This window comes from Mauremys mutica, chromosome 5, assembly GCF_020497125.1.
Source record: "Mauremys mutica isolate MM-2020 ecotype Southern chromosome 5, ASM2049712v1, whole genome shotgun sequence".
Lineage (NCBI taxonomy): Eukaryota > Metazoa > Chordata > Testudines > Geoemydidae > Mauremys > Mauremys mutica.
The window spans coordinates 129,755,314-129,780,472 of NC_059076.1; the positions used below are offsets into that span (position 1 = coordinate 129,755,314).

The 25,159-nt window shown below is 40.3% G+C and overlaps 1 protein-coding gene across 2 annotated transcripts in view; it reads right to left on the reverse strand.

The window, feature by feature from the left end:
• Positions 1–25,159, reverse strand: part of KRCC1 (lysine rich coiled-coil 1) — a 38,047-nt gene that overhangs the window by 4,803 nt on the left and 8,085 nt on the right. Inside the window, exons 2-5 of one of the 2 annotated variants that reach the window (XM_045019742.1) lie at positions 5,946–6,052; positions 1,480–1,587; positions 1,216–1,390; positions 184–462 (exon numbers count right to left, since the gene is read on the reverse strand). In XM_045019742.1, the coding sequence (XP_044875677.1) occupies positions 184–462; positions 1,216–1,390; positions 1,480–1,587; positions 5,946–6,052 (669 nt within the window). Of the gene's footprint in view, positions 1–183; positions 463–1,215; positions 1,391–1,479; positions 1,588–5,656; positions 5,780–5,945; positions 6,053–25,159 lie in introns of those variants that run through there. The other variant, XM_045019743.1, reaches the window with a different exon arrangement.

The following is a 25,159-nucleotide window of genomic DNA, read 5'->3' on the forward strand; positions in this document are numbered from 1 at the left end:
TTCCAAAGCAAAGATGTTCAGAGACAATAAAATCTAGCAGTAGACAGCGCAAAGGGAAAGGAGAAAACAAATTAAGTCCAAAGCAGAGGAATGAGCCTTCATTTCCTTGCACAAATCAGACACCATCAAACATCCAGCTACAATCAATGAAGACCCTGGAATAATTCCCCATAACTTACTTACCATTTGCACTGGATTCCGCAGGAACAGCTTCCTCTCCCATCTCTGCCATCATCTTCTTCCGTGCTTCGTTCCTTTTGTGCTTCTTGCCAACATAATGTTGATGGGCCATCAATGGATTATTGAAGGGAGCTGAGCAGAGCTTGCAATACTTGTCTGGATCATTTAAATCCAAAGCAATGCTAGAGGATGACGTGGACTCTTCAACATTAGAATCCTGGGAGAGCTTCTCAGCTGAGGGCTGCTGTAGTGCGAGAGATGTAGAAGGACCAGCAGTGGAACCTGTTAATAGTACAACAAACAAAAGTGTGGAACAGTTCTTTGGAACCATGTAAATATAAATACTGAACTATTGGCGTCGAAAAGGGAGAGCAGAATAGCAGCCCTGTGGCCTACAGACTACAGTGTTCAAGAGAGAACATAATCCTCAAGCTCTCTCATCTCACAAAGGAGAATGGGCTCACCAGGCACGTGAGCTTCTCTCACCACCAGGTCACCTTCTTCTAGCTCCTGCAGGTATACTGAGTGGGTGGCAGGAGAACACAAAAGATACTTTAGGTTTCAGCCCTAGGACTTGCACAAGGTGCTAGTCACAGTTGTGTGTTCTTGGATTGATTTTCTTAATAATTAGTAATACTAATTTAGCAATTAGTATAATGCCTGCTAAGGGCTGCAATCAACCCTCACAATACCCCAAGAGTAGAAGTGTTGTTATTTGCATTTCACAGATGGAGAAATGGAGACATTTGCCTCCAGCCACAGTCAATAGAAGAGCAGGGATTATAACTCCAGGGTCCCTGACTCCCAGACCTTTGCTATGGATTTTCTGACTCTGATTAAGCAACAATATCTTCATTCTTTCACTTGATGGCTGCATCTTGAGTTGTCATACCTTCTGCCACACTTCAATACACTCTATAAGCACAGATAAGTAGTAGTGCTGGGAAGATGATCAATGCCTCATTTGATCTGTTTCAGAGACATGACAATAAAATACATGCACCATGTAGAACACGGAGCCCATTTAGTTCTCACCTGTTTGTGGTTGAGTGCTCTGTGCAGGCACTTGAGGTTGGTCTCCTGATAATTGCTTCAGCTTTTTGGCATGTATTTTTCCCAGGTAATGAGACTGAGCAACAACTGGAGAAGTAAAAATCATGTTGCAAAGATTGCAATATTTGTTTTTGTCCACTACTCCACTCCCATCCACCTGAAACCAAAGACAAGCATTGTTGAACACTTGTAACTGAGAAGAGCTCATTTAACATCTTAGCCAGAGATCTGAAGAGGAAACGTTACCTGAAAGTTCACATAATCTTGTCTCTTCTGTTTGCCAGGTTCTTGTCCATCATCTTGTTCACTGTGCATTTGAAAATAAAGGCGAACTTTCTGAGCATGCTTTTTGCCCTGGAAAGAGAAAAAATAATCCATTAACAAGAACCCATGTGCTGATTTACCCAGAAATTAAGATTTGCTTTGTCAAAATCTGAGAATCCCCCTGTTCATTCCCTTCCTTCATGGTCCACGGAGAGAACAGGAAGCTCTGCACTGCCCTCAGCATGCTCATAATACTTGCAGCTCTGCATTAAGACAATGACTATAATCTAAATCTCATGTTTCAAGGCTTCAGCTGGTTACCTGAAGGGGTCAGGAAGGAATCCTCCTCCCCCTCATCCCTGTATCACAATTGGCCAGATGTATTCTGGGTTGGGGGCTTTTTGTTTGTTTTTTGTTTTGCCTTCCTCTGAAGCATGAAGGATGGGCCACAGCTGGAGACAAGACACCGATGCTCTGAGGTGGTTCAGATAATCCTCTCAGATGTTTGGAGGGTACGTCTTGTTCACATGCTCAGAGTCAGATAATCCAAAAAAATGTACTGGTCCATTACTAGATGGAAATTGTAGAATTATCAATAATGATGCAGAAAAGGCTGAAATGTCCAATAAATCTCGTTTCCATATTTGGGAAAAAGCAGATCATGTAGTCATATCATACGATAACGCTTGTTCCATTCCACTAGTACCTCAGGAGGATGTTAAACACAGCTTCTAAAGTCAGACATTTTTAAATCAGCAGGCTCAGATACCTTGCATCTAAAAGTTTTAAAAGGAGGAGCTCACTGAACTGTTAGTATTGATTTTCTATAATTCTTGGAACACTGAGGAAGAAGTTCCCGAAGAAAGCAAATATTGTGTCAATGTTTATAAAGGGAAAATCGGATAACCTGGGTAATTACAGGCTGGTCAGTCTGACACTGATACCTGGCAAGATAATGGAGCTGCTCATATCGGACTTGATTAATAAAGAATTACCAGAGGGTTAATTAATGCCAACCAACATAGTGTTATGCAAAGTATATACTGCCAAACTAACTTGATAACTTTTTTAGATGAGATTACAAAGATTGGGGGAGTGGTGAATAAAGAAGAGGACAGGTCACTGACAGAACAATCTAGATTGCTTGGTAAACTGGATGCAAGAAAACAATATGCATTTTAATCTGACACATGTAAATGTATACATCTAGGAACAAAGAATGTAGGCCATATTTATAGGACGGGGGACTATCCTGGGAAGCAGTGACTCTGAAAAAGACTTGGGGATCATGGTGGATAATCAGATGAATGTGAGCTCCTAGTGTGATGCTGTGGCCAAAAAGGCTGACATGATCCTTGGATGCATAAACAGTGGACCCTAAAGTAGGAGCAGAGACATTGTTTTACCTCTGTATTTGGCACTGCTGCAATATTGTGTCTGCTGCTGGCGTTCACAATTCAAGAAGGATATTGATAAATTGTAGAGGGTTCAGAGAAGAGCCATTAGAATGATTAAAGGATTAGAGAACATGCCTTACAGTGATAGACTCAAGGAGCTCATGATATTTAGCTTAACAGAGAGAAGTTTAAGGGGTGACTTGATCACTGTCTAGAAGCATCTAAATGGGGAACAAATATTTGACAATTTGCTCTTCAATCCAGCAGAGAAAAGTATAACATGATCCATTGGCTGGAAGTTGAAGCTAGACAAATTAAGACTGGAAATAAGGCGTACATTTTTAACAGTGAGGGTAATTAACCATTGGAACAATTTATCAAGAGTTGTGGTGGATTATCCACCACTGGCAATTTTAAAATCAAGATCGGATGTTTTTCTAAAAGATCTGCTCTAGGAATTATTTTAAGGAAGGTTTATGGGCGGTGTTATACAGGAGGTCAGATACACAGGACGTCAGACTAGATGATCTAATGGTCCTTTCTGGCCTTAAACTCTATGAAACTATGAAAAGCTGCTTTCACACTTACAGATTGTATTGATATAGCAAGAGAATCACAACCGGACAAAGACTGTGTAATAATATTTATTAATCATAGAATCATAGCACTGGAAGGGACCTCGAGAGGTCACCTAGTCCTGTCCCCTGCACTCATGGCAGGACTAAGTATTATCTAGGCCATCCCTGACAGGTGTTTGTCCAACCTGCTCTTAAAAATCTCCAATGATGGAGATTCCACAACCTCCCTAGACAATTTATTCCAGTGCTTAACCACTCTGACAGGAAGTTTTTCCTAATGTCCAACCTAAATTGCTCTTGCTGCAATTTAAGCCCATTGCTTCTGGTCCTATCCTCAGAGGTTAAGAGGAACAATTTTTCTCCCTCCTCCTTGTAATAACCTTTTATGTACTTGAAAACTTATGTCCCCTCTCAGTCTTCTCTTCTCCAGACTAAACAGACACAATTTTTCAATCTTCCCTCATAGGTCATGTTTTCTAGACCTTTAATCATTTTTGTTGCTCTTCTCTGGACTGTCTCCAATTTGTCCACATCTCTCCTGAAATGTGGCGCCCAGAAATGGACACAATACTCCAGCTGAGGCCTAATCAGCGCAGAGTAGAGTGGAAGAATTACTTCTTGTGTCTTGCTTACAACGCTCCTTCTAATACATCCCGGAATTATGTTTGCTTTTTTTGCAACAGTGTTACACTGTTGACTCATATTTAGCTTACAGTCCACTATGACCCCCAGATCCCTTTCCGCAGTACTCTTTCCTAGGCAGTCATTTCCTATTTTGTATGTGTGCAACTGATTGTTCCTTCCTAAGTTGAGTACTTTGCATTTGTCCTTATTGAATTTCATCCTATTTACTTCAGACCATTTCTCCAGTTTGTCCAGAACATTTTGAATTGTAATTCTATCCTCCAAATCACTTGCAACCCCTCCCAGCTTGGTATTGTCCGCAAACTTTATAAGTGTACTCTCCATGCCATTATCTAAATCACTGATGAAGATATTGAACAGAACTGGACCCAGAACTGATCCCTGCGGAACCCCACTCGTTATGCCCTTCCAGCATGACTGTGAACCACTGATAACTACTCTCTGGGAGCGGTTTTCCAACCAGTTTTGCACCCACCTTATAGTAGCTCCATCTACATTGCATTTCCCTAGTTTGTTTATGAGAGGGTCATGTGAGACAGTATCCAAAGCTTTACTAAAGTCAAGATATACCACATCTACCGCTTCCCCCCTATCCACAAGGCTTGTTACCCTGTCAAAGAAAACGATCAGGTTGGTTTGACACGATTTATTCTTGACAAATTCATGCTGTTACTTATCACCTTATTTTCTTCTAGATGCTTGCAAATTGATTGCTTAATGATTTGCTCCATTATCTTTCCAGGTACAGAAGTTAAGTTAATCAATAATGCTAATATGTAGTACTTTTATAGGGGTTTCTGTTCAAGGATCTAAAAGCAATCTTTACAGTCATGAGTTAATCCTCACCTTAGTGAAACAAGCATCCCTTCCATCTCTCTATAACAGATGGGGACAGGACAGGCTGGACAGGCTAAGAAACATACACAAGATCTCAGAGAAAGTCTATTGTACAATGAAGACGAGAACCAGGCTCTCACTGCTTCCCACTCTTGTGCCTTAACCACAAGGCCATTCTGCCTCACAATAGGAAGGATCCTATGTTTTTCAGTTCCTTTTTAATTAATAGAATCAGACTTTAAGGTCAGAAGGGACCATTATGATCATCTAGTCTGACCTCCTGCACAACGCAGGCCACAGAATCTCACCCACCCAGTCCTGTATCAAACCTATGTCTGAGCCATTGAAGTCCTCAAATTATGGTTTAAAGACTTCAAGGTGCAGAGAATCTTTCAGCAAGTGACCCATGCCCCACGCTGCAGAGCAAGGCAAAAACCCCCCAGGGCCTCTGCCAATCTGCCCTGGAGGAAAATTCCTTCCCGACCCCAAATATGGTGATCAGCTAAACCCTGAGCATGTGGGCAAGACTCACCAGCCAGACACCCAGGAAAGAATTCTCTGTTGTAACTCAGATCCCACCCCATGTAATATCCCATCACAGGCCATTGGACAAATTTACTGCTAATTCTGAGGTGCCATCTCACACCACACCCTATGCTGGTAAATCACAGATTCACATAGGTTCCAGGATACAGTAGTCACCTGCTGGCCAACATGTCATTTGCCTGCTCTGAGCTGATACTATCCAAACGGATGCCAGGGCTTCAGAGGGGCAATCCCAGGCTGTCCATACAATGCCACCAAAGAGAACGAGATGTTGCTAAACACAAGTTCGAGGCTGGCTAAAACATTTAGGGATCTGGGGCAAAAATCTGTCTGGGGATTGGCCCTGCTTTGAGCAAGGGGTTGGACTAGATGACCTCTGAGGTCCCTTTCAACCCTGATATTCTGTGATTATGTAGGAGGATACTGACATATGCTTATGGCTTACCTCATAATGTGAAATTCTTTGTGACTCAAACTGCAGCACAGCCCCACACACTTTACAGAAGGTGTCTGTGAAAAGATCTTTTCTCATCGCCTCATCCAATGTACCACCTAAAATCAAAGGTTAAAGAGAGGAGCAGTCAGTAACTAGAAGGAGAAAGATTTTCATTTCTTTACTTAAGAGACATAAGAACAGCCATACTGGGTCAGACCAAAGGTCCATCCAGCCCAGTATCCTGTCTACCAACAGTGGCCAATGCCAGGTGTCCCAGAGGGAGTGAACCTAACAGGTAATGATCAAGTGATCTCTCTCCTGCCATTCATCTCCATCCTCTGACAAACAGAGGCTAGGGACACCATTCCTTACCCATTGTGGCTAACAGCCATTAATGGACTTAACCTCCATGAATTTATCCAGTTCTCTTTTAAACTCTGTTATAGTCCTAGCCTTCACAACCTCCTCAGGTAAGGAGTTCCACAGGTTGACTGTGTGCTGCGTGAAGAAGAACTTCCTTTTATTTGTTTTAAACCTGCTGCCCATTCATTTCATTTGGTGGCCCCTAGTTCTTATATTATGGGAACAACACTTTCTCCACACCACTCATGATTTTATATACCTCTATCATATCTCTCCTTAGTCTCCTCTTTTCCAAGCTGAAAAATCCTAGCCTCTTTAATCCCTCCTCATATGGGACCCATTCCAAACCCCTAATCATTTTAGTTGCCCTTCTCGGAACGTTTTCTAATGACCGTATATCTTTTTTGAGATGAGAGGACCACACCTGTCTGCAGTATTCAAGATGTGGGCGTACCATGGATTTATATAAGGGCAATAAGATAAGACATATCAGGGGCTGTTGATGTTCACATATTTACATCCAATGCAAGATGATGAAACAAAGGTCCATTCACTGAACTGTGATATATTAAAGCAAGAAATCACATAGAGCCTGGTTATGTTTTCAAAGGACTATTGCAAAGCTACCTAAACCATCTCACCCACAAAACTGCGGCTCTAGTGGACTTTCAAGGTATTAGTTATAGAAAACCAGAAGTGTGCCTGGACCTTATAAAAATAAAGAGACAGCAAAGATTCTGCCCTGAGGGCTTAGAGTCCAGTTCAGATGGACTGGAAACAGTCTGAAAGGAAAGGGATGGGAACAGGCCCTTAAATAGGACTGAAGTAGTACACAGGTCCTATGCTAGCCCTCTGCACAGGGATGAATTTCACCGTCAGTGTGGGAAGGCTTGGCAAAAGAAGTGCATTTTGAAGGAGATTTGAAGGATGATGAGGAAGTGGCTAGACACATGAAAAGAGGAAGGCAGTGAGGCCTTGTCAAGAAAAGTTGCACTAGTTTACCTTAAATTGGTTTTTAAACTGATTTAGTTAAACTGGGGCAAACCCCTCTGTGAATGCTTTTTTTCCAGTTTACGGGTGGTTTGTTCTGGTTTAGTTTAACCCTCGTTGACGTGAGGTGGCCTGCACTTGAAAGTAAATTTGGATCAAGGTATGGCGCGAATTTAAAGCACAGTAGCTGTTCCATGTGTGGACACTCTTGTCCCAGAGAATCTTATTCTCATTTAGCTTAATCCAAAGTAGACTGTGCTTGAAATTCACACTTAATCCAAATTAATTTTCAAGCGTAGATAAATTCTTAGACTAAACCAAAAAATGCCCCTCTTAAAATGAAGTGAGAGTGTCCACAGAGGGGTGTACATTGGTTTAAATAAATGGGCTCAAATTCACACCTCTGTTTAAACCCTTCTTGTGTCAACAAGCCCTTAAAGGGGAGCATGGAAGTGGATATAACAAGTGCAGTTAGGAGGGATGTTTGGGAAGAAGAGAGGAGGAAACACAACCAAGCACTGAATTGGCAGGTCCTTGAAGATCCCAGTGAGGAGACTGAAGCAAAGAACTAGAGCAAGTTTTAATGTCTCCATTAAGGGGTGCTCTCACAAAGGTAGTAGGTGGAAACGGCCCTTGGGGATTGGAGTCACCAGTGGAACTGCAGCTGCCATTCAGCAACAGGAAAGGAACATCCGGGGGAGCATGAGAAAAGAATGTGCCAGGTAATATGTCCAGGAGCACAGGGGATGAAAAGGACCATGTGGGTAGCCAGATGGTCTGTATGACCACAAATGCTAGGGGAGGTGTTAGGTCTACGAGATGCTCTCTGTTAGGTGGTGGTCCACACTATGAAAGTTTGAGATCCCCTGGCTATGAATGTTTTATTGCTCTGAATGATATTCCCTCTGCTAACGCTAGGGAGAACAGTCATCAGCTTATCTGTGCATACAAAATACCCCTGTTAGAAAAGAGTGGTTTTAGACATATTCAACAATTCTCTTAATCAAGCATGCATTTAAGTACAAGCAGTACAACGTAGGAATGAACTGACACAGCTGCAGTCATCTCCCTGAAAAGGGACACCATTTGTGGCTCCTACAAAATGGAAGCCTGAAACATGGGACTATAAAACCACTTTGCATGTTGCTTTTATATCAGTTTAGCAATCCAAAGAAAAGCTCCTACCACAAAGTCTTGACGCACTCGTACAACGTGGGGATTTGCAGACGCACAAATCTTTATTATTGTAGCTACGCACATGTACAGCCCTGACTTGCACACAACTACTGGTTGATCTATAACTGCAATTCATGCGCAGGGACCTTGAAAAATGTGGCCCTTACAGTCTCTTGGGTTGGGTTCCCAGAATGACTATGTGATAAATGTTGCTTTTCAGCAAGATGCCCGCCACCAGTCATTGGCTCAAAAATATTATTTCCAAATACAAACTTTACTTTCAAACACTTTTCATGAGTTACATTGGCCAGATGCTTAATTCTAATCATGTTTTTCATTTCTCTAGCACTATCCATCCAGTGGCTGTAAAACACTCGGAGATTCATGATGTATTTAGTCTCATCCCTGTCAAATGGAGAGAGTAAAATGACTTGCTCCGAGCCACACAAGAAGTCCAACTCAGAGCTGGGAAGAGAGCCAAGATTTCATGATTCTCAGCTCTGTGCTTTAGTACAAGCCTACCTAAGTCTCCGAAAGTTACGAACTTTCAACAAAACTGGATCAGTTTGCATAAAGGAAGGCCCCTTATCCTGCATAATTCGCAAGAGCACTGAACAGTAAAAGGACGTCTACACTGGGGAAATATATATGGCAAACTCTTTTTTAAAAAACTGAATTGGAATGTAAGGGAATACACGTGATAATATTGCCATGGGCAATGGCTGCCTTATTTGCCATTGGAAAATGTTTGCAATATTTCTTGTTTTGAACAGGGAAACTCGGACAATCTTTCCTGACCCACTCAAGAACATTAGTTGTAAATATGGTCTCATGACTGTAGATCCACATTGCACGGATTTCTTAGCAGAGAAAAAAGGCATGCAAAAATGTGCTGTCAAATATTTCTATAGCACACCTATGAATCCTGACATGGAGTGCGAAAGCAAAAGAAATGTAGTGTTAGCAGCAGTGAATATGGATCTGGTGGTTTCAGGGAACAGAGTTGAAACAATTAACTGGATGCCATAAAGTTATGTTTTACTATTGTACGCCTACAAAAAGCAAACACTGATTTGATATTTGGTTTTATAAGGAATAGCAGGTCTCCTGAGCTTCTAGTCCAACAAGAAGTACTATTAATAGGCAGTCACTTCTTAAAGATATGTGTTTAGATTCTCAAGAGAGTGCAGGGGATCGGGACACAAATCTTCCACAAGTTTTAATGGAAAATTTAAATCCCCTGGGCTGCTTTGAAAATCTTAACCATAGTACTTGAACTGTGCGTTGCCTGAACCGCACAGAGGCTGGCTTACAGTGGGCATTTTTTACTTCTTGTCAATGCAATTTGAGGTGGGCTCTGTGTAAAAGTAGAATTTTGTTGCCATAGGTTTTCTTATTCTAGATTCTTCTTTCTTCTATCATTTCAAAGCATACTGACTACATAAAAAGGTCTGACTCTATGTGCTATCATTAGTATAGTAAGAGCACCTAAAAATTCTGTCATCAAAATTTTCAAAAATGAATTCTGAAGTTCCCACATCCGAGAACAAATGGCCTGTTTTTCCAACAGCGCTGGGTGCCCAGCAGCTCCAATTGATTTCAGTGGGATAAAAAAGTCAAAATATAAACGTAGGACTTCTGCTTGAGTTCTGAAATTCAATTCAGAGTTTATAAGCAATTCAACTATCTTGTAAAAGTCTGAACGAGTACATCAAACTCAATATATCTGTTAGATTTTTATGGTAGTGCCTACGGTCATGGTATTTAAGTGCTGCACAAAATTAATGGACATTATTACATGACACTCAAATGGCTTTTCTCACTCCATCCTTCTGGGAGCATAAGATGACAGCCACCCTTATCAAAGACTGGGGATCAGTAAGGTTTGATTTTTTTAATGTGCAAAAGAATGTATCTTAGTTATGTTTCAAGAAATTGGAGTTTGAACTATTGGTATTTTTCCATTTATGATGTCTATGATTCTGCTTATTTCTAGATTGCCCTTTTCAGCTAAACACGGAAGTGTATGATTTTTAAGCTTCTCAGTCCTAAAAATAATCACACGGAAGCCTGGTTTACACCTAAAATTTAGGTTGATCTAGCTACGTCGTTCAAGGGTGTGAAAAATTCATACCCCTGTGCAATGTAGTTATGTCGGCCTAAGCCATGGTATAGACACAGCGAGGTTGACAGAAAAATTCTTCCATCAACTTAGCTACTTTCTCTCACAAGGGTGGATTATCTACAGCGATGGAAAGACTATAGCTGTGCTGCTGTAGCGTAGACATAACCTAAGGGTCACCTGAGAAAAGTAACTGCGTATCAGGTACACTGTGTTCTTTCCCTTTCTGGTGCTGGCAAACAGCTAACACCTGCTGGCTGGCTACTCTCTGTGTCAACCAACTTTAACTTTACATTATAAGCACTCTGGGGAACAGCAGATGAACATTTCCCTCTGGTGATTGCCAAGAAGTGTTACACTATAAATGGCATTCTTAAAACACATGTACTTTTTTAAAAAATCAGAGAATGAATGGAGTGCTGCAAATCAAAGTCAGCACTGAGACAGGTCCATTTGCAGTCCTTATCTCACAGATAAGAACAACAAAAATTAAAGGTGGAAGAGGGTTATAAATTGATCTAGTCCATTCCCCTTTCAGAGCGGGTTGGGGGTCAATACAATTTACTGATGCTTCTTGCTAGTCACCCTACCACTCAGCTGTATGCACACAAGCAATGATGTGCTATTACGTGTTGTTAATTTCACGTTGCTATTAAAATGTTCCAAAGGGAAACTGACTAATCCTACTCAGTTTTATTTTGTTGCAGTGTCAAACTGAGTCAAACTTCCAAAAGGACACAGACTAGGCCTAGTCAGCTTCCCCTCTTCATTAAACTCAGATATTGTTTCAAGTTAAAAATGACTAGGACACAGGAATTGCCACACCAGATCAGACTACAGAGGGGTAGCCGTGTTAGTCTGTATCAGCAAAAACGAGGAGTCCTTGTGGCACCTTAGAAACTAAAAAATGTATTTGGGCATAAGCTTTCGTGGGCTAGAACCCACTTCATCAAATGCATGGAGTGGAAAATACAAGAGCAGGTATAAATACATGAAAAGATGGGAGTTGTCTTATCAAGAGTGAGGTCAGTCTAATGAGACAATTCAATTAACAGTAAAACTTGAATTAATTTGAAAACTAGACACCATCAAATTAGGCCTGAATAAAGACTGGGAGTGGTTGGATCATTACAAAACCTAAACCTAATCTCCTCCATACTAATTTTCCACTACTGTTACTCACACCTTCTTGTCAACTGTTTGAAATGGGCCACTCTCATTACCACTACAAAAGTTATTTTTCCTCCCTTGGTATGCTACTGTTAATTGAATTGTCTCGTTAGACTGACCTCACACTTGGTAGGACAACTCCCATCTTTTCATGTATTCATACCTGCTCCTGTATTTTCCATTCCATGCATCTGATGAAGTGGGTTCTAGCCCACGAAAGCTTATGCCCAAATAAATGTGTTAGTCTCTAAGGTGCCACAAGGACTCCTTGTTCTTTTTGAAGATCGGATGAGTAGTCCATCTAATCTGGTGTCCTGTCTCTCACAGTGGCCAAAACCAGATACTTCACAGGAAGGTGCAAGAAACATTGTAATGGCCAATTGTGAAATAACCTGCAATACAAGATTTTTTTTCTAGCTGTCAGTCACTTGTTTATCCCTGAAGCCCGAAGGTTTGTGTGTTTCTGGACAAAAAAACCCCCCATAAAACAATGAAGATTAAGAAGCTTTCTATATGGGTAGGTTATACCACAACTGCTCATTGCAGAGTTTCTTGCATCTTCCTCTAACGCAGCTAGTAGAGGCCATTGTCAGAAATAAATATTGGATTAGAGAAACCACTGGTTTAATCTGGCATTGTAATTCCTATGTTTTCTCTTAGAACATTTCTAATCTTTTTCTGAATCCTGCTATGCTCTTGTCCTCAATGATATCTTGTGGTAATGACTTCTTCGGGTTAACTGTGGCTTGCATTAAAAAAAGAAAAAAATCTTACCAGTTTTAAATGTTGCCTTTCATTTTCAGTGAGCGTCCCCCTGTTCTTGTATTATGCAAAAGAATAAATAGTAGGACGTGATACACCCAGACGATACCATTTTTTATTTTCTATACCTCTATCATGTTACATCTTAGATCCCTCCTTTTTTAGTAGTTCCTATCTTTCCAATCTCTCCTTAAAAGTTTCCATACTTTTGATCAATTTTGTCTTTGCTCTCCAGACATCTCCTCCCTCTCCTATTTTAGCTCTATCTTTTCTCTGATAGGGTAATCAGAATCCAGGTGAGAATACATTGATATAGTGGCATAATGTTCTCTGTATTATTTTCTATTCTGTTATTTGCACATCTTAACATTTGTAGTATTGCCAACCCCAAGTGTCCAAATTAAAAAAAAAAAAAAAAAGAGTTGAGCTTAAAAATAAAATAAAATAAAAATATGAGACTGATGTAAGTATCATGAGATTTTAAACAAATAATAAATTCAGGATTTTTGGGTTTTTGAGCCTTTAGGGTTCATATTCGTCACACCATGATGGCTAGAAACTTTTTTTTTTTCAAATGGAAGTTGAGATTTTCAACTAATAAAATGACAAGGAGGCAAGACTTTTGGAGAGACACTTAATATCATGAGTCTTCTGATACAATCATAAGAACTGGCAACATCCGTTTACTCTTTACTTTTTTGACGGCTGCTGCACAGTGAGCAGAGATTTATATTGAGTTGCCCACAATGACAAATAGGTCGTTTTTGACTAGTCATAGCTAATTTAGAACCCAGCAATATACATAGGTAGTTCAAATGATTCTTTCCCATGCACATGACCTTCCATTTGTCAAATTCCCATGATCAGCATTTTGCATTCTGTTACAAAAAACTGAGTAGCATTAGTCATCATCCCCCTGCAAACTTCTGATATGTGACGCATGGCAAAAAGTCAGGAATTTAAAAACAAAACAAGAGGAAAGGGGGATATATAGCATGCAAAGTTGCAAGTAATATTTGTAATGGGATTTTTAAAAATATTATCTATATGGTAAATCTGGATGAGTAGGTTTTCAAACTAGGCTGGCAAACTGTCATGCTCATTTTGCTAGATAGCTGAACAGTCTGATTGTTTTGTAGAATTAGGCCAATGATTTTTTTTAACCTAGTTGGCTAAAGACTGGCCCCTAAATAAGCTTTGTCTAGAGAGAAAAGGTTAAGTCTAGGTCTGACTTAGCGGCTATGAGCTTGCTAAGCCTGACAAACTCAGCTGCCACTCCCCTCCCCCTATACACACTGTAGATGCACAGTAACACTTTTAGCTTAGTAACCTGACCTGCTGAAATTGAGCCAAAGGCATTAACATGCATCTATATTAGGAAATGGGTTAGCTAAGCCCAACATAACTGTACCCACTTTTCCTAAACCAGACAAGGCCTTAAGCAGCCTGATTTTCAAAAGGTACTGAGCACCTGCAGTTCCTACTGAAGTCAGAGCTGTAGATACTCAGCACGTCTGAAAAAAAATTGAGCCATTTCCTGGTGCTGAACTTTAGGAACCTAAATCTGAAAGTTTTGGCTTTAAGCATATGAAATATATTTTACCTTTGTGTCAATGCAGATTTTTAAGCAAAATATTTGCCCAGTAGTATGCTCCCACTATCCAGTGTGTAACATGATCACGCAATAAAAACCTGCAGACCAAAATTCAGGAGTGGACGCAGCTTCACTGAAATCTAATCTAGCCAGTACATCATTAAGGCTCTTCAGGGTGGCCTATGCAATCTTAGTTCAGTTCTTATTGGGCAAGTGTGCACATCACAAAACCAGTGCATCGTCATTCCTTTTGGCATTCCCAGCAGAAATGGCCAGAACTGAATGGGCTGGAGAATGAATTTACCCTCATCTCCTTACAGCAATCCCTCAAGAATGCTCCTGACGCACAGTGGCGGCAGAGTGGAGAACCATGCCTTGCCACTGCCTATACTGAACCTCTTCTGTGGAGAGTGAACAGAGGGCTTCTGTCTCCAAGACGGCACCTTTTATGACAAATACACTTTAAAACACCCAAACTGCCCACCTTTGCATCAGACAGCACCGTTAAGGAGAAACATTACAAAGATACTGATTGCCATTTTGAACTCAATATTTTGTCCATGACCACAAAAACTTTGTGAAGCATTCCAGGGCATGGGCTCAGATCGCTCTGAACTAACATTGTCGTTTAAAGACAATTCTCCCTCACAAAACAGACAAATGACTGTTCCCCACAAAGCGATTGGTCCTCATTTATTGGACGTTTATACTGATAATGAGAACATCCAGACTTACATTAGATAGGATGAAAACAACGTCTAGGAGGGATATAAACCCTCCTGCTTTCGGGCACAAGTCAATCAGTAGCTGCCTGGGGTTACAAAGAAACTTCCCCTCTGGATAGGTAATTCCATAATGGTCCACTATAAAGTTTCTTACACATTCCTCTGAAGCACTCGCCATTGTTAGAAGCAGAACACTGGGCTAGCCGGACAGTTGGCCTGATCTGGCATGGCACTTCCTATCTGCTCTGTTACTGACTTGTTATGTGACCTTGGATAGGTCATTTAAGTTTCTGTCTCTGTTTCACCATCTGTAAAATGGAGATTGTAATGTTTACTCCCCTATCCCTCAAACAGGGTCCGTGAGACTCAGCGTTTTGTAAAGTCTACTGAGATGCTCACAAAGGAAGTGCTATAGAAGTGGAAAATATTAATGATCAGCAATATTGGGAGTAAGGGAGTGGGGAACAAAGTAAAGAAGGGTAAGTTTGTTCCAATCATCATCTTCCTATTCCAGGGTGATATCCTGACCCTGTTGAAATCAATGGGGAGTTTTGCCATTGATTTCAATGGGGCTGGAATTTCACTCCATATGTTTATATATGATATTTAATGAGGAGATTTGGAGATCGTCATGGTCATTACCCAATGTATCCTCAATATCCTTGGGAAATACAGAGCATTGATTTTGTTCTGATCTTAGTGATATTCCAAGGAGACAAAGCAATAATTCTTGCCTGTGATTTTAGGGCTTACTATATTTGATCTCCAATAACGCCCCTTCACAAATGAATCAGAAGTATATCTGCATAACTTCACTGTAACTCCTGAATAGGTAGCTGAACAATCATCTTCTGACACTGCAGTTACAGCTGGTAAGATCAATTACCATTGCCACTAGAAGTCACAGGATCTGGAGTGCCAGGTTATAACGACCGTATTTAGGGACTTTAAAAAAAGATGTTTAGATGAGCCTCTTTGGCTAATGCCTGAGAAAAAGTTTTGACTGCATCAATGTATGTGCCCACATGAAGGCAGAGTTAACAATCCAGTGTGTGATTTGTATTACGGCAGTCCTAGTGACACCAATCAGGATTACAGCCTCTTTGTGCCGGGTGCTGTACAAACATAAGAAACAGTCCTTTTTCCTGTTTAAAACACAATGCATGGGTGTACAACACAATGGAAGGGGCATGAAGACAAAGGTGACAGTTACAGAACACAGGATTGCATAAGGTAACTGTGGGTCTACATTCCCACGGGCAGCGAGATTCAGAGTCTGAGTCAACTGACTTGGGCTTGTGCTACAGGCGTAAAAATAGCATTGTAGACATTTGGGCTCGCATTGGAGCCTAGGCTCTGAGACCCACCCACCTTGCTGTGTTTCAGAGCCCAGAGCAGCAGCGGGAAGGAAGCTTTCCCTGCTCTTATCCACGCCATACCCGTTCTGTTGATATAAATAACTTCAATTGGGCAGTAATTACAGAATCCACCTGTTTTGCTGGAGGTGGCGGCTGGTGGGAAAAATGAGGGAATAATTGAGAGTTTTGATTCTCTTGCTATATTCAAACAGATTTAGATAGACTGCCCAATCCTACCTAGTGACTGCATTTGTATTAATCATAAGGAGATCTAAAGCACTAGATGGGTGCTTACTGGTATTATTTTATATATCAAAATGAATATAGCTGTGTCAAAAAGACCTGAAATTCACACGCAGGAAGAAAAAAAAAATCCAAGTGTTAGTTCAATTATGCAAAGGCTAATCGTGGGATATTTGTGCATTTCAGAAGAACAGCTGAAACTAATCCAATGTTATAAATTCAAACCCCAAGTTGCCCAAATAAGTTATTACAGAGGGTTGGGGTCCTAAAGCAGAGAAAAGAGATGAATCTAGAGATGGATTCAGAAGAGGCAGAAAGGTAAGAAAGCTGTTCCAGAGAGTGGAAACAGCAGGGGAAAAGCACCCCCCAAAAAAACCAAAGAGTAGGGCAGTGAAATCAAGCAATCCAGGACCACAGGATCAAGCCAGCTTGTTACAATTCACTATTACTGAAAGTCTGCTCTGTATTTCCCTGTTATTCTAGAAGAATTCACAGACCAGATACATTAATAAAGCCCTCTGCAAATGGGCCCACCAGAGAAACAGAACCATAGGAGAATGGAAGGAACAGAACACCTGTCCTCCAACAGTGACCACTTGGCAATGGGCCCCAGAGAACTGGCTAACTGCACATTGCTAACCTTCCTCCATAGTTTCCTGGTGCTACATCATATTAAAGGCAACTAAGCTACACTTATTACACTTAATATTTCTGTAATATTACTTATGCATATAATTAATTGCTGTACTTGCCACAGTGACGATGTGCAATTGCAAATGGGAGAGGATGTGGTTTAGGTGACAGGGAACGGGAGAGTTCATGTTCCTAAAGCATATTAAGATGTGACTGTGCGCCACGCTATGGAAAAGTATGAGAACTCCTGAATGAGGACAATTTAATCACACTATCACACCCCATAATACATACTATCCTGAACCTCAGCACTACTTGACTGATCACTGCCTTTGGCATCATGCCCTGCATGCCATTTATGTACAATGTTCCTGAATACACACATTGCTGTGCTTCTAATGTAGATATAACTATAGACACTGCCCATTTACCAGAAATGTTTACTGCCCTTTTACATCCTGATTATTGACGTTTACCAGGCATCCATGTGAATCAGGTCTCAAAATGATTCCTTTTCACCCAGGGTTCAGGTTATTGTACTTGGCCAAAACACCCACAGACAACGACAACACCTTTCCCTCTTATGCCCAGTTATGGGAAAAGACTTGCACCGATAGTGTAATGATGGCAGATATGGACATGTTAACGCTAATCACAAGGAAGGGCTCTTAAAGGCTGACATTCAACAATCGTGCTGTGATGACTCCAGAGAAACACAATGCTGCCATGGCTCAATTAATATATATTCCCAGGCTCAGAATTTTGGCATGCAAGTCAGTTATTTAATACTCTGAAAAATGCATCACTACTTTAATAAGGAGAACCCATAGGAAGCACAACAGGATTTGGTCCAACGGCAAAGTTTGCAGTGAAGCGAGTTTAACTGGACCTTATAGGGGCTAGATGTAAAGTATGTTGTTTTGAAACATATATTCTATGGGCAGTTTATATTTTGAAAACTTTTAAGCACCTGTTGAGAATGCTAACAAACAGTGCCAGTTACAATGTGAACTCCTGGTACTGAGACCAGAACAAATGTGGACAATAAACAACTCATTTCACACAGGCCTCTCTGAACAGTCCTCAACTGAAGAGATTTTTGTCCATTCTGACCATGTTTTGAACTATGATCTGGAGGTGAAATGCTCCAGATCCCATTACCAATCACACCATCCAAATTACTACCATGACTACTAACTGTATTAATAATGGATTACTAAATGTTTATATAAACATCAGTATATGTTAGTGGATAGTGTTTATATTTAAATTTTGGTGTGTTAATGCTGTTCTGTGCATTAGTGACAACAGGATAAAAGCAAGACATTTCACACCAGAGTGTGATGTACTATACAATATGCAATACCTATGCAAAAGAGGGCACAATAGGGTAAATTAAACCAGAACTCAGTTGTATTTAAAAAGGAGAAACAATTGTCTTGTGGTTAAAGCACAAGACTTTCACCAGGACAACTTGGTTCTAGTCTCAGCTCCACGACACGCTTGTTACCTTGGGTAAATCACCTTTATTTTGGGCAAAGCTTTTTGAACAGCAACTAACTTTTTAAATCTAAATTCATACTATATTTAGGTGCTAAGAGTATGAGCAGTACTGGACATATGTCCCTGTTTTAGATATGTGGCCCACTGAGTTTAAAAGTTCCAGCATAGGATACTCCTTGTTGATCCAAGTAGCCTCTGCTTGTATCAAACTGGAGCATTGCATGATGGGACTTGTAGTCCCACAGGCCACAGCCCACATTAAAGATGAGGATGGCTACAATCTGCTGTATTTCATGCCAATAAATCTGCCAGTGTGGTCACCCTTTGTACATGAGACATCTCTTAATCAATTAAAATAGTCTTGAATTTTTGCTAGCAAAGAGATATTCCCAGGACAGAAGGTACAAAGTCAATAGAGTTTTTACTTGATGCAGAGTTAGGGATAATTGATAATGAATGGCAGCTGAGGGACCATTGAGCAAATTTACAAGGGTGGAGTTTGCCAAGAAAATAAGTGAGCAATGGGGGAAAAAAAACCACACACACACTCTTCTTAATACCACTTCCCAAGGACTGTAATCTTGAAAGAAAGCCATTCTCTTTGTATCTATTGAACAAAACTCCACCCCCTAATTCAGTGCTCATCTGCTCTCAGATGCAGAACTTGTCTATATTACCTTGGATTCTACTGTTTCCCTTTATTTGCATTTAGGATCTTACCTTCTGAGCCCAACTCAGAGAGAGAAGTCTAATAATCTGAACCCAGGAGTGGGACACAAAATATTCACATTCTAAACTTACTCTGAGCCAAATCTTATGCTTTGATAATCATTACAGAGATGCTGAAAAATTCTTAACTTAATATATTACTATAGCATTTTGGAAGCTTTTTGAAGATTCCTTTTACAGCAAAAACAGACTTCCCAAACACTTTAGCTATGCTTACATCAGTGATTGTTCTCTGATCCTTATAAAGGTAACTGCACATCCATCTCCCAGATGAGCTTGGATTTAAAAAAATACGACTATATGAAAGATATAGCAATAAATACAGCAGGTTATCCTTATGCTTTAAAGACCCAGAATAAATGTAATTCATTTGTATGCCAAAATTCTAAGCATTGTTCTTTATTAAAAGACATTCACTATGAAAGTCTTTAAATAACAATTCATCTCCTAATGTTTATTTTATTTTTATAGAAAGCTCATTTCCACAGCAAGCAACGATCCATTATTTCCTACTAGAACCCATTATCCTTAGTTTGGGGTAGTATAATTTTTAACCACAGCTAAGTGTGGTATCACAAACAAATTATCATGCGAGAAACAAATTCAGATGAAGAGGAGAGACCCAATTGTACTTGAACAGATACATACTCAAATAAACCAATCATTCTTGGCAGCAGTAGCTCTTGTACATACACCAGTAGCACTGTACCCAAAGCTATCAATGAGGTACACTAGTTAATGGCAGATGGTCAGCCAGCAGACCAAATAACACTTTTGGGGGAGCCTGCATAAGAAGGGTCTTAATTTTTCAAAATGATCAGTTAATTAAAAAAAAAGACATTTTCTACCTGATTGTAATGCCAAGTACAGTATTGGGCCCAAATATCACTGGCACCTATTTATAAGGCCATCATCAACACATTTTTATCATTTAAATTTGCTTTTACTTTTCTGCTGTCTGAAAATATCATTCTTAAGTTGTAAAATAAACATCTTTGTTCTTTTCTACTTAGTAAGCAAATATCTTGTTATGACTGCTTGAAATAAACAACAATTTACTTCCTTGTTCTATTTTTATTCATGTCCTTAAACTGCACCCCGTAGATTCAACATGAGCAGTGCAGGAGTCCGTAACTGCTTGAAAGCCAAAACTGGCAATACAAAGCAGCTTTGGTGTAGATCCTAGTGGATTATAACAATTTAAAGGCAGCTTAAGCCACTTGATTGTAGCCCTTTGAGAGCATTTAGAAAGAATGCAGAAGACTCTACTTTTTGATCCACTTTATATTAATCTTTAATCTGACAACTACTAGTGATGAGAAGTCGTGGGATCATAATGGGGAACATCAATTATTACACCTCTACCCCAATATAACGCTGTCCTCGGGAGCCAAAAAATCTTACCGTGTTATAAGTGAAACCGCGTTATATCGAACTTGCTTTGATCTGCTGGAGTGCACAGCCTCGCCCCCCCCGGAGCGCTGCTTTACCACGTTATATCCGAATTCTTGTTATATCGGGGTAGAGGTGTACCAAAATGGAGACACTCGATGAGGGTGGGAATGCAAAATCCAAAAGAAGAGGAATTCACACTAATGTACTCAGACTCAGCATTTATATATTGCTTTTCATCTACAGAACTCCCAATGCTTTTTGATTTAGCATTATCATCACCCCTATCATACGGGGAGCGTAAGAGGTGCTTAAATTGGGCATCTCCACCACCTCCCCAAATGGACAGTTTTGAAAACCCAAATGGACAGTTTTGAAAACCCAAATGGACAGTTTTGAAAGTTTGGGCCCAGCTGAATAGCCTGCTGCAGACTCACTGTCCAGCAATAGAGTTAAGAGACAAGGATTCAATTCCTGACACACTGTTCTCAGCTACCCCATTGTAGGTGTATGCTTTGCTGCATTTGTTTTTAGCCTTGTAACTATTTGTCTGTTCCTCCTTTGGCACTGTGCTTTGATACAGCAATTAAAGCAGTGACATATGCAGGTACTCAAAAAAGCACTTTATGAAATATTACTGTACTAATTTATTTTTGCTACATGCTAAAAGTTCTCAGACATTTCTCTTAACTTTGTCCTAACAAAAGTGTAGGGACAGATACTGGAGGTTAAGATTTAGAGAAAACTTTTGGAGATCCCCATGAAAATTCTGATTATGTCATTTAATAAGCATCTTCAAGATGTTTTTAAAATTTCTCTTTGCACGCAGTTTATTTCCACTTCCCTTCAGGCTATGTCTACACTACGCGGTAAGTCGTCCTACGCTATGCAACTCCAGCTACATTATTCACATAGCTGGAGTTGACATAACTTAAGGTCGAGTTACCGCGGGGGCTACACTGAAGGAGGTTGACGGGAGAAAATCTCCCGTCGACTTACCTTACTCTTCTCGTTGGGGATAGAGTACAGGGGTCGACTGGAGAGCGATGTGCAGTTGATTTGGTGGGTCTTTACTAGACCCGCTAAATCGACTGCTGGGGGATCAATCTCAGAGCATCGATCCCCACAGTAGAATAGACCTGTCCTCAGTCTTCAACCTCTAAGAAGCGTAAGATTAAAGGTGGTAGGAGAGTATGTTGTTAAAACATTAGAAAAGTTATACTGTAAACATGCTATAGTTTTGTGCAGAAGCTTTTTGATCAGAGTGTGAAGGAAAAGGAAGTGTGCTCAACCTCACTATTTCCAACAGCTCTTCTTCCCTGATTCTCAAGGATAACTTGCAAGAGTACAGAAATCTAGAAGAGTGCAAAGAAAAACCTTGTACCAAATACAGCCCTTAGGCAAGAGGGGGCAATGGGGTTTCAGTTTGATGGCACCAATAAAACACGGTAAAATGAATTTCTGCTCTCAAATACCACAGAGACATGTATAGTATTAAAAGTCAGGACTACAACTTTAACATATATACGCATTGACTTCAACAAATATGTAGAGAACATGTTGACCCCAAAAGTGATTTTCTTATTTCACAAGCATTTTTACATGATCTTCTATTTGCTGCCTCATAGTAACTGCAAGAAGGAAAGGCAGAGGTTCTATTGTAGGAAATACTGGAAAACAAACTCTGTGGTAAGCACTCTCTTTCTTGGTAATTGTTTTTGGGAGGCAGAAGGGAAAGTACTCTCAACCATACATAAAAACATGTTCACTAGAAGTGCTAGAAAAATCAAATTATGTTTTCTTAACACCTTTCATCCCAAACTACAGGCATACAACACTACAGAAATACACCACCGCTGGGATGCAGTGGAGCAGCCAAACATGCACACAAGCCACTGCACAGCTAGTTAAAAGGGAACTCTTAAAGGCACATCAGGACAAATGCCCTATTCCTGTGAAAAGTGCCAAAGGTTTATTTTATTTATTTTTGAACAATGGAGAGCAGAGAGGACCTCAATTTTTAAGGTCTCATCCTGGTGACCAATTTAAAAGATGGCTGCAAGCTCAAGTGTGGAGTCAAAGAGAAAACTGTGTACCTCAGAGACAAGACAAAGCAGAACTAGACAGACATGGGCTTCAGCAGCTGGCTGATGAAAGGATGTGCTCCCTTGAGGAAAAATCTGAAACTGTTAACATATTTCAATTTTCTTAAATAATGTAGTCAATGAAAGTTTTTCAAAACCCAAGAGATTATAAAAAAAAGTGGAATGTTACAACTGTACTTTGTTGCTCTTCTCTGGACCCTAATTTCTCCACATCTTTCTTGAAATGTGGTGCCCAGAACGGGACACAATACTCCAGTTGAGGCCTAACCAGGGCAGAGTAGAGCGGAAGAATGACATCTCATGTCTTGCTCACAACATGTCTGTTAATGCATCCCAGAATCATGATTGCTTTTTTTGCAACAGCACCACACTGTTGACTCATATTTAGCTTGTGGTCCACTATAACCCCTGGATCCCTTTCTGCCGTACTCCTTCCTAGACAGTCTCTTCCCATTCTGTGTGTGTGAAACTGATTGTTCCTTCCTAAGTGGAGCACTTGGCATGTGTCTTTATTAAACTTGATCCTGTTTACCTGAGACCATTTCTCCAATTTGTCCAGATCATTTTGAATTATGGCCCTATCCTCCAAAGCAGTTGCAATCCCTCCCAGTTTGGTATCATCTGCAAACTTAATAAACTTACTTTCTATGCCAATATCTAAGTGATGAAGTTATTGAACAGAGCCGGTCCCAAAACAGACCCCTGGGAACCCAACTTGTTATACCTTTCCAGCAGGATTGGGAACCATTAATAACTACTCTCCGAGTACAGTTGTCCAGCCAGTTATACACCCATCTTATAATAGCCCCATCTAAGATGTATTTGCCTAGTTTATTGATAAGAATATCATGAGAGACCATATCAAATGCCTTACTAAAGTCTAGGTATACCACATCCACCGCTTCTCCCTTATCCACAAGACTCGTTATCCTATCAAAGAAAGCTATCAGATATGTTTGACATGATTTGTTCTTTACAAATCCATGCTGGCTATTCCCTGTCACCTTACCACCTTCCAAGTGTTTGCAGGTGATTTCCTTAATTACTTGCTCCATTATCTTCCCTGGCACAGAAGTTAAACTAACTGGTCTGTAGTTTCCTGGGTTGTTTTTATTTCCCTTTTTATAGATGGGCACCATATTTGCCCGTTTCCAGTCTTCTGGAATCTCTTCTGTCTCCCATGATTTTCCAAAGATAATATCTAGCTCCTTGACTTCAACAGAAGCAGAATTAGGCCAATGCAGAGTGCTTCTGAAAAAATCCCATTCTATATTTTCAAAGTGAACCACAGCGAAATCTTTTGTGGTAGTTGCCTAGATAGGATAGTGCACAAAATTACACAAACACTTTTGCATATGCTTGATTCCCAGGCATAGTCTCATTGACTTCAGTGGGACTACATGTGCAAGTTAAGTACAAGCATTTGCAGGTTAAGGGTAAAAAAACTGCTATATACTGATAAAACAAGAGTTCAGTGGGGATTGTTAGAACTGGTGCTGGCCAAGCCAGATCATAACATGGTTTGGTTTTGACTGCACAAACCCTGTTATAGCTCGTTGTGGCTGAAGTGAACAGGTCTTAGGCCCACCTTAATATACAGAGCAATGAAAAGTATTATACTTGACTTAACATATAAAGGACAAGCTTTTGGCAAGACTTTTCCTAGACAGGGTGTGCGTCAGTAAGCCTCTTCTCCCCGATACCCACCTCTAAAATGTTTCTAAGTGATGCACAACTTAGACACAAAAAGTTAAATACTGGATTTTAAAGAAAATTAAGATGAAAGCCCAATATATCAGCCGTTGTCATCCCCCAAAATGAAGGAGTCTTCTCTTACCCATGAAGTTATTCTGATTGACTCTGCCGTTTCCATTTCTCTTCCTCTATTTTCCTTAGTCTCATCATTTCAATCCATATTCTTTTGTTTCCATTTCTCTGGCTCTGGCGCACACTGTTCCAAGTCATAGTGAGCTCTGCTTATTACATTCTATCAAACCAATGACATCCTGATCAGCGCATTACAGCTGAAGCAAATTGAAACTAACAAGATTTTTTTTTAAAAGTTGGCACAGCAATGAAATGTCTAGGTCTTCAAGTCACTTTCACTGTAACACACAGCTCAGGATTGCAGGAATCACACATTGTCTCTTGGATATCTGCCTAGCAAGGAGTTATGCATTGTTTCTGATAAATGGGACATACAGCATGGTTTGACCCCAGCAAGAATTAACAATTTCTTAAAGGAACAATGAACTCTAAATGTTATATCCTAGCATCGTACATGAGGCTGCCCAAAGCAGGTTTAAAGAATCAACAGCACAAATAAGTTTTTAAAAAACTGCAGGATAATAGACCATG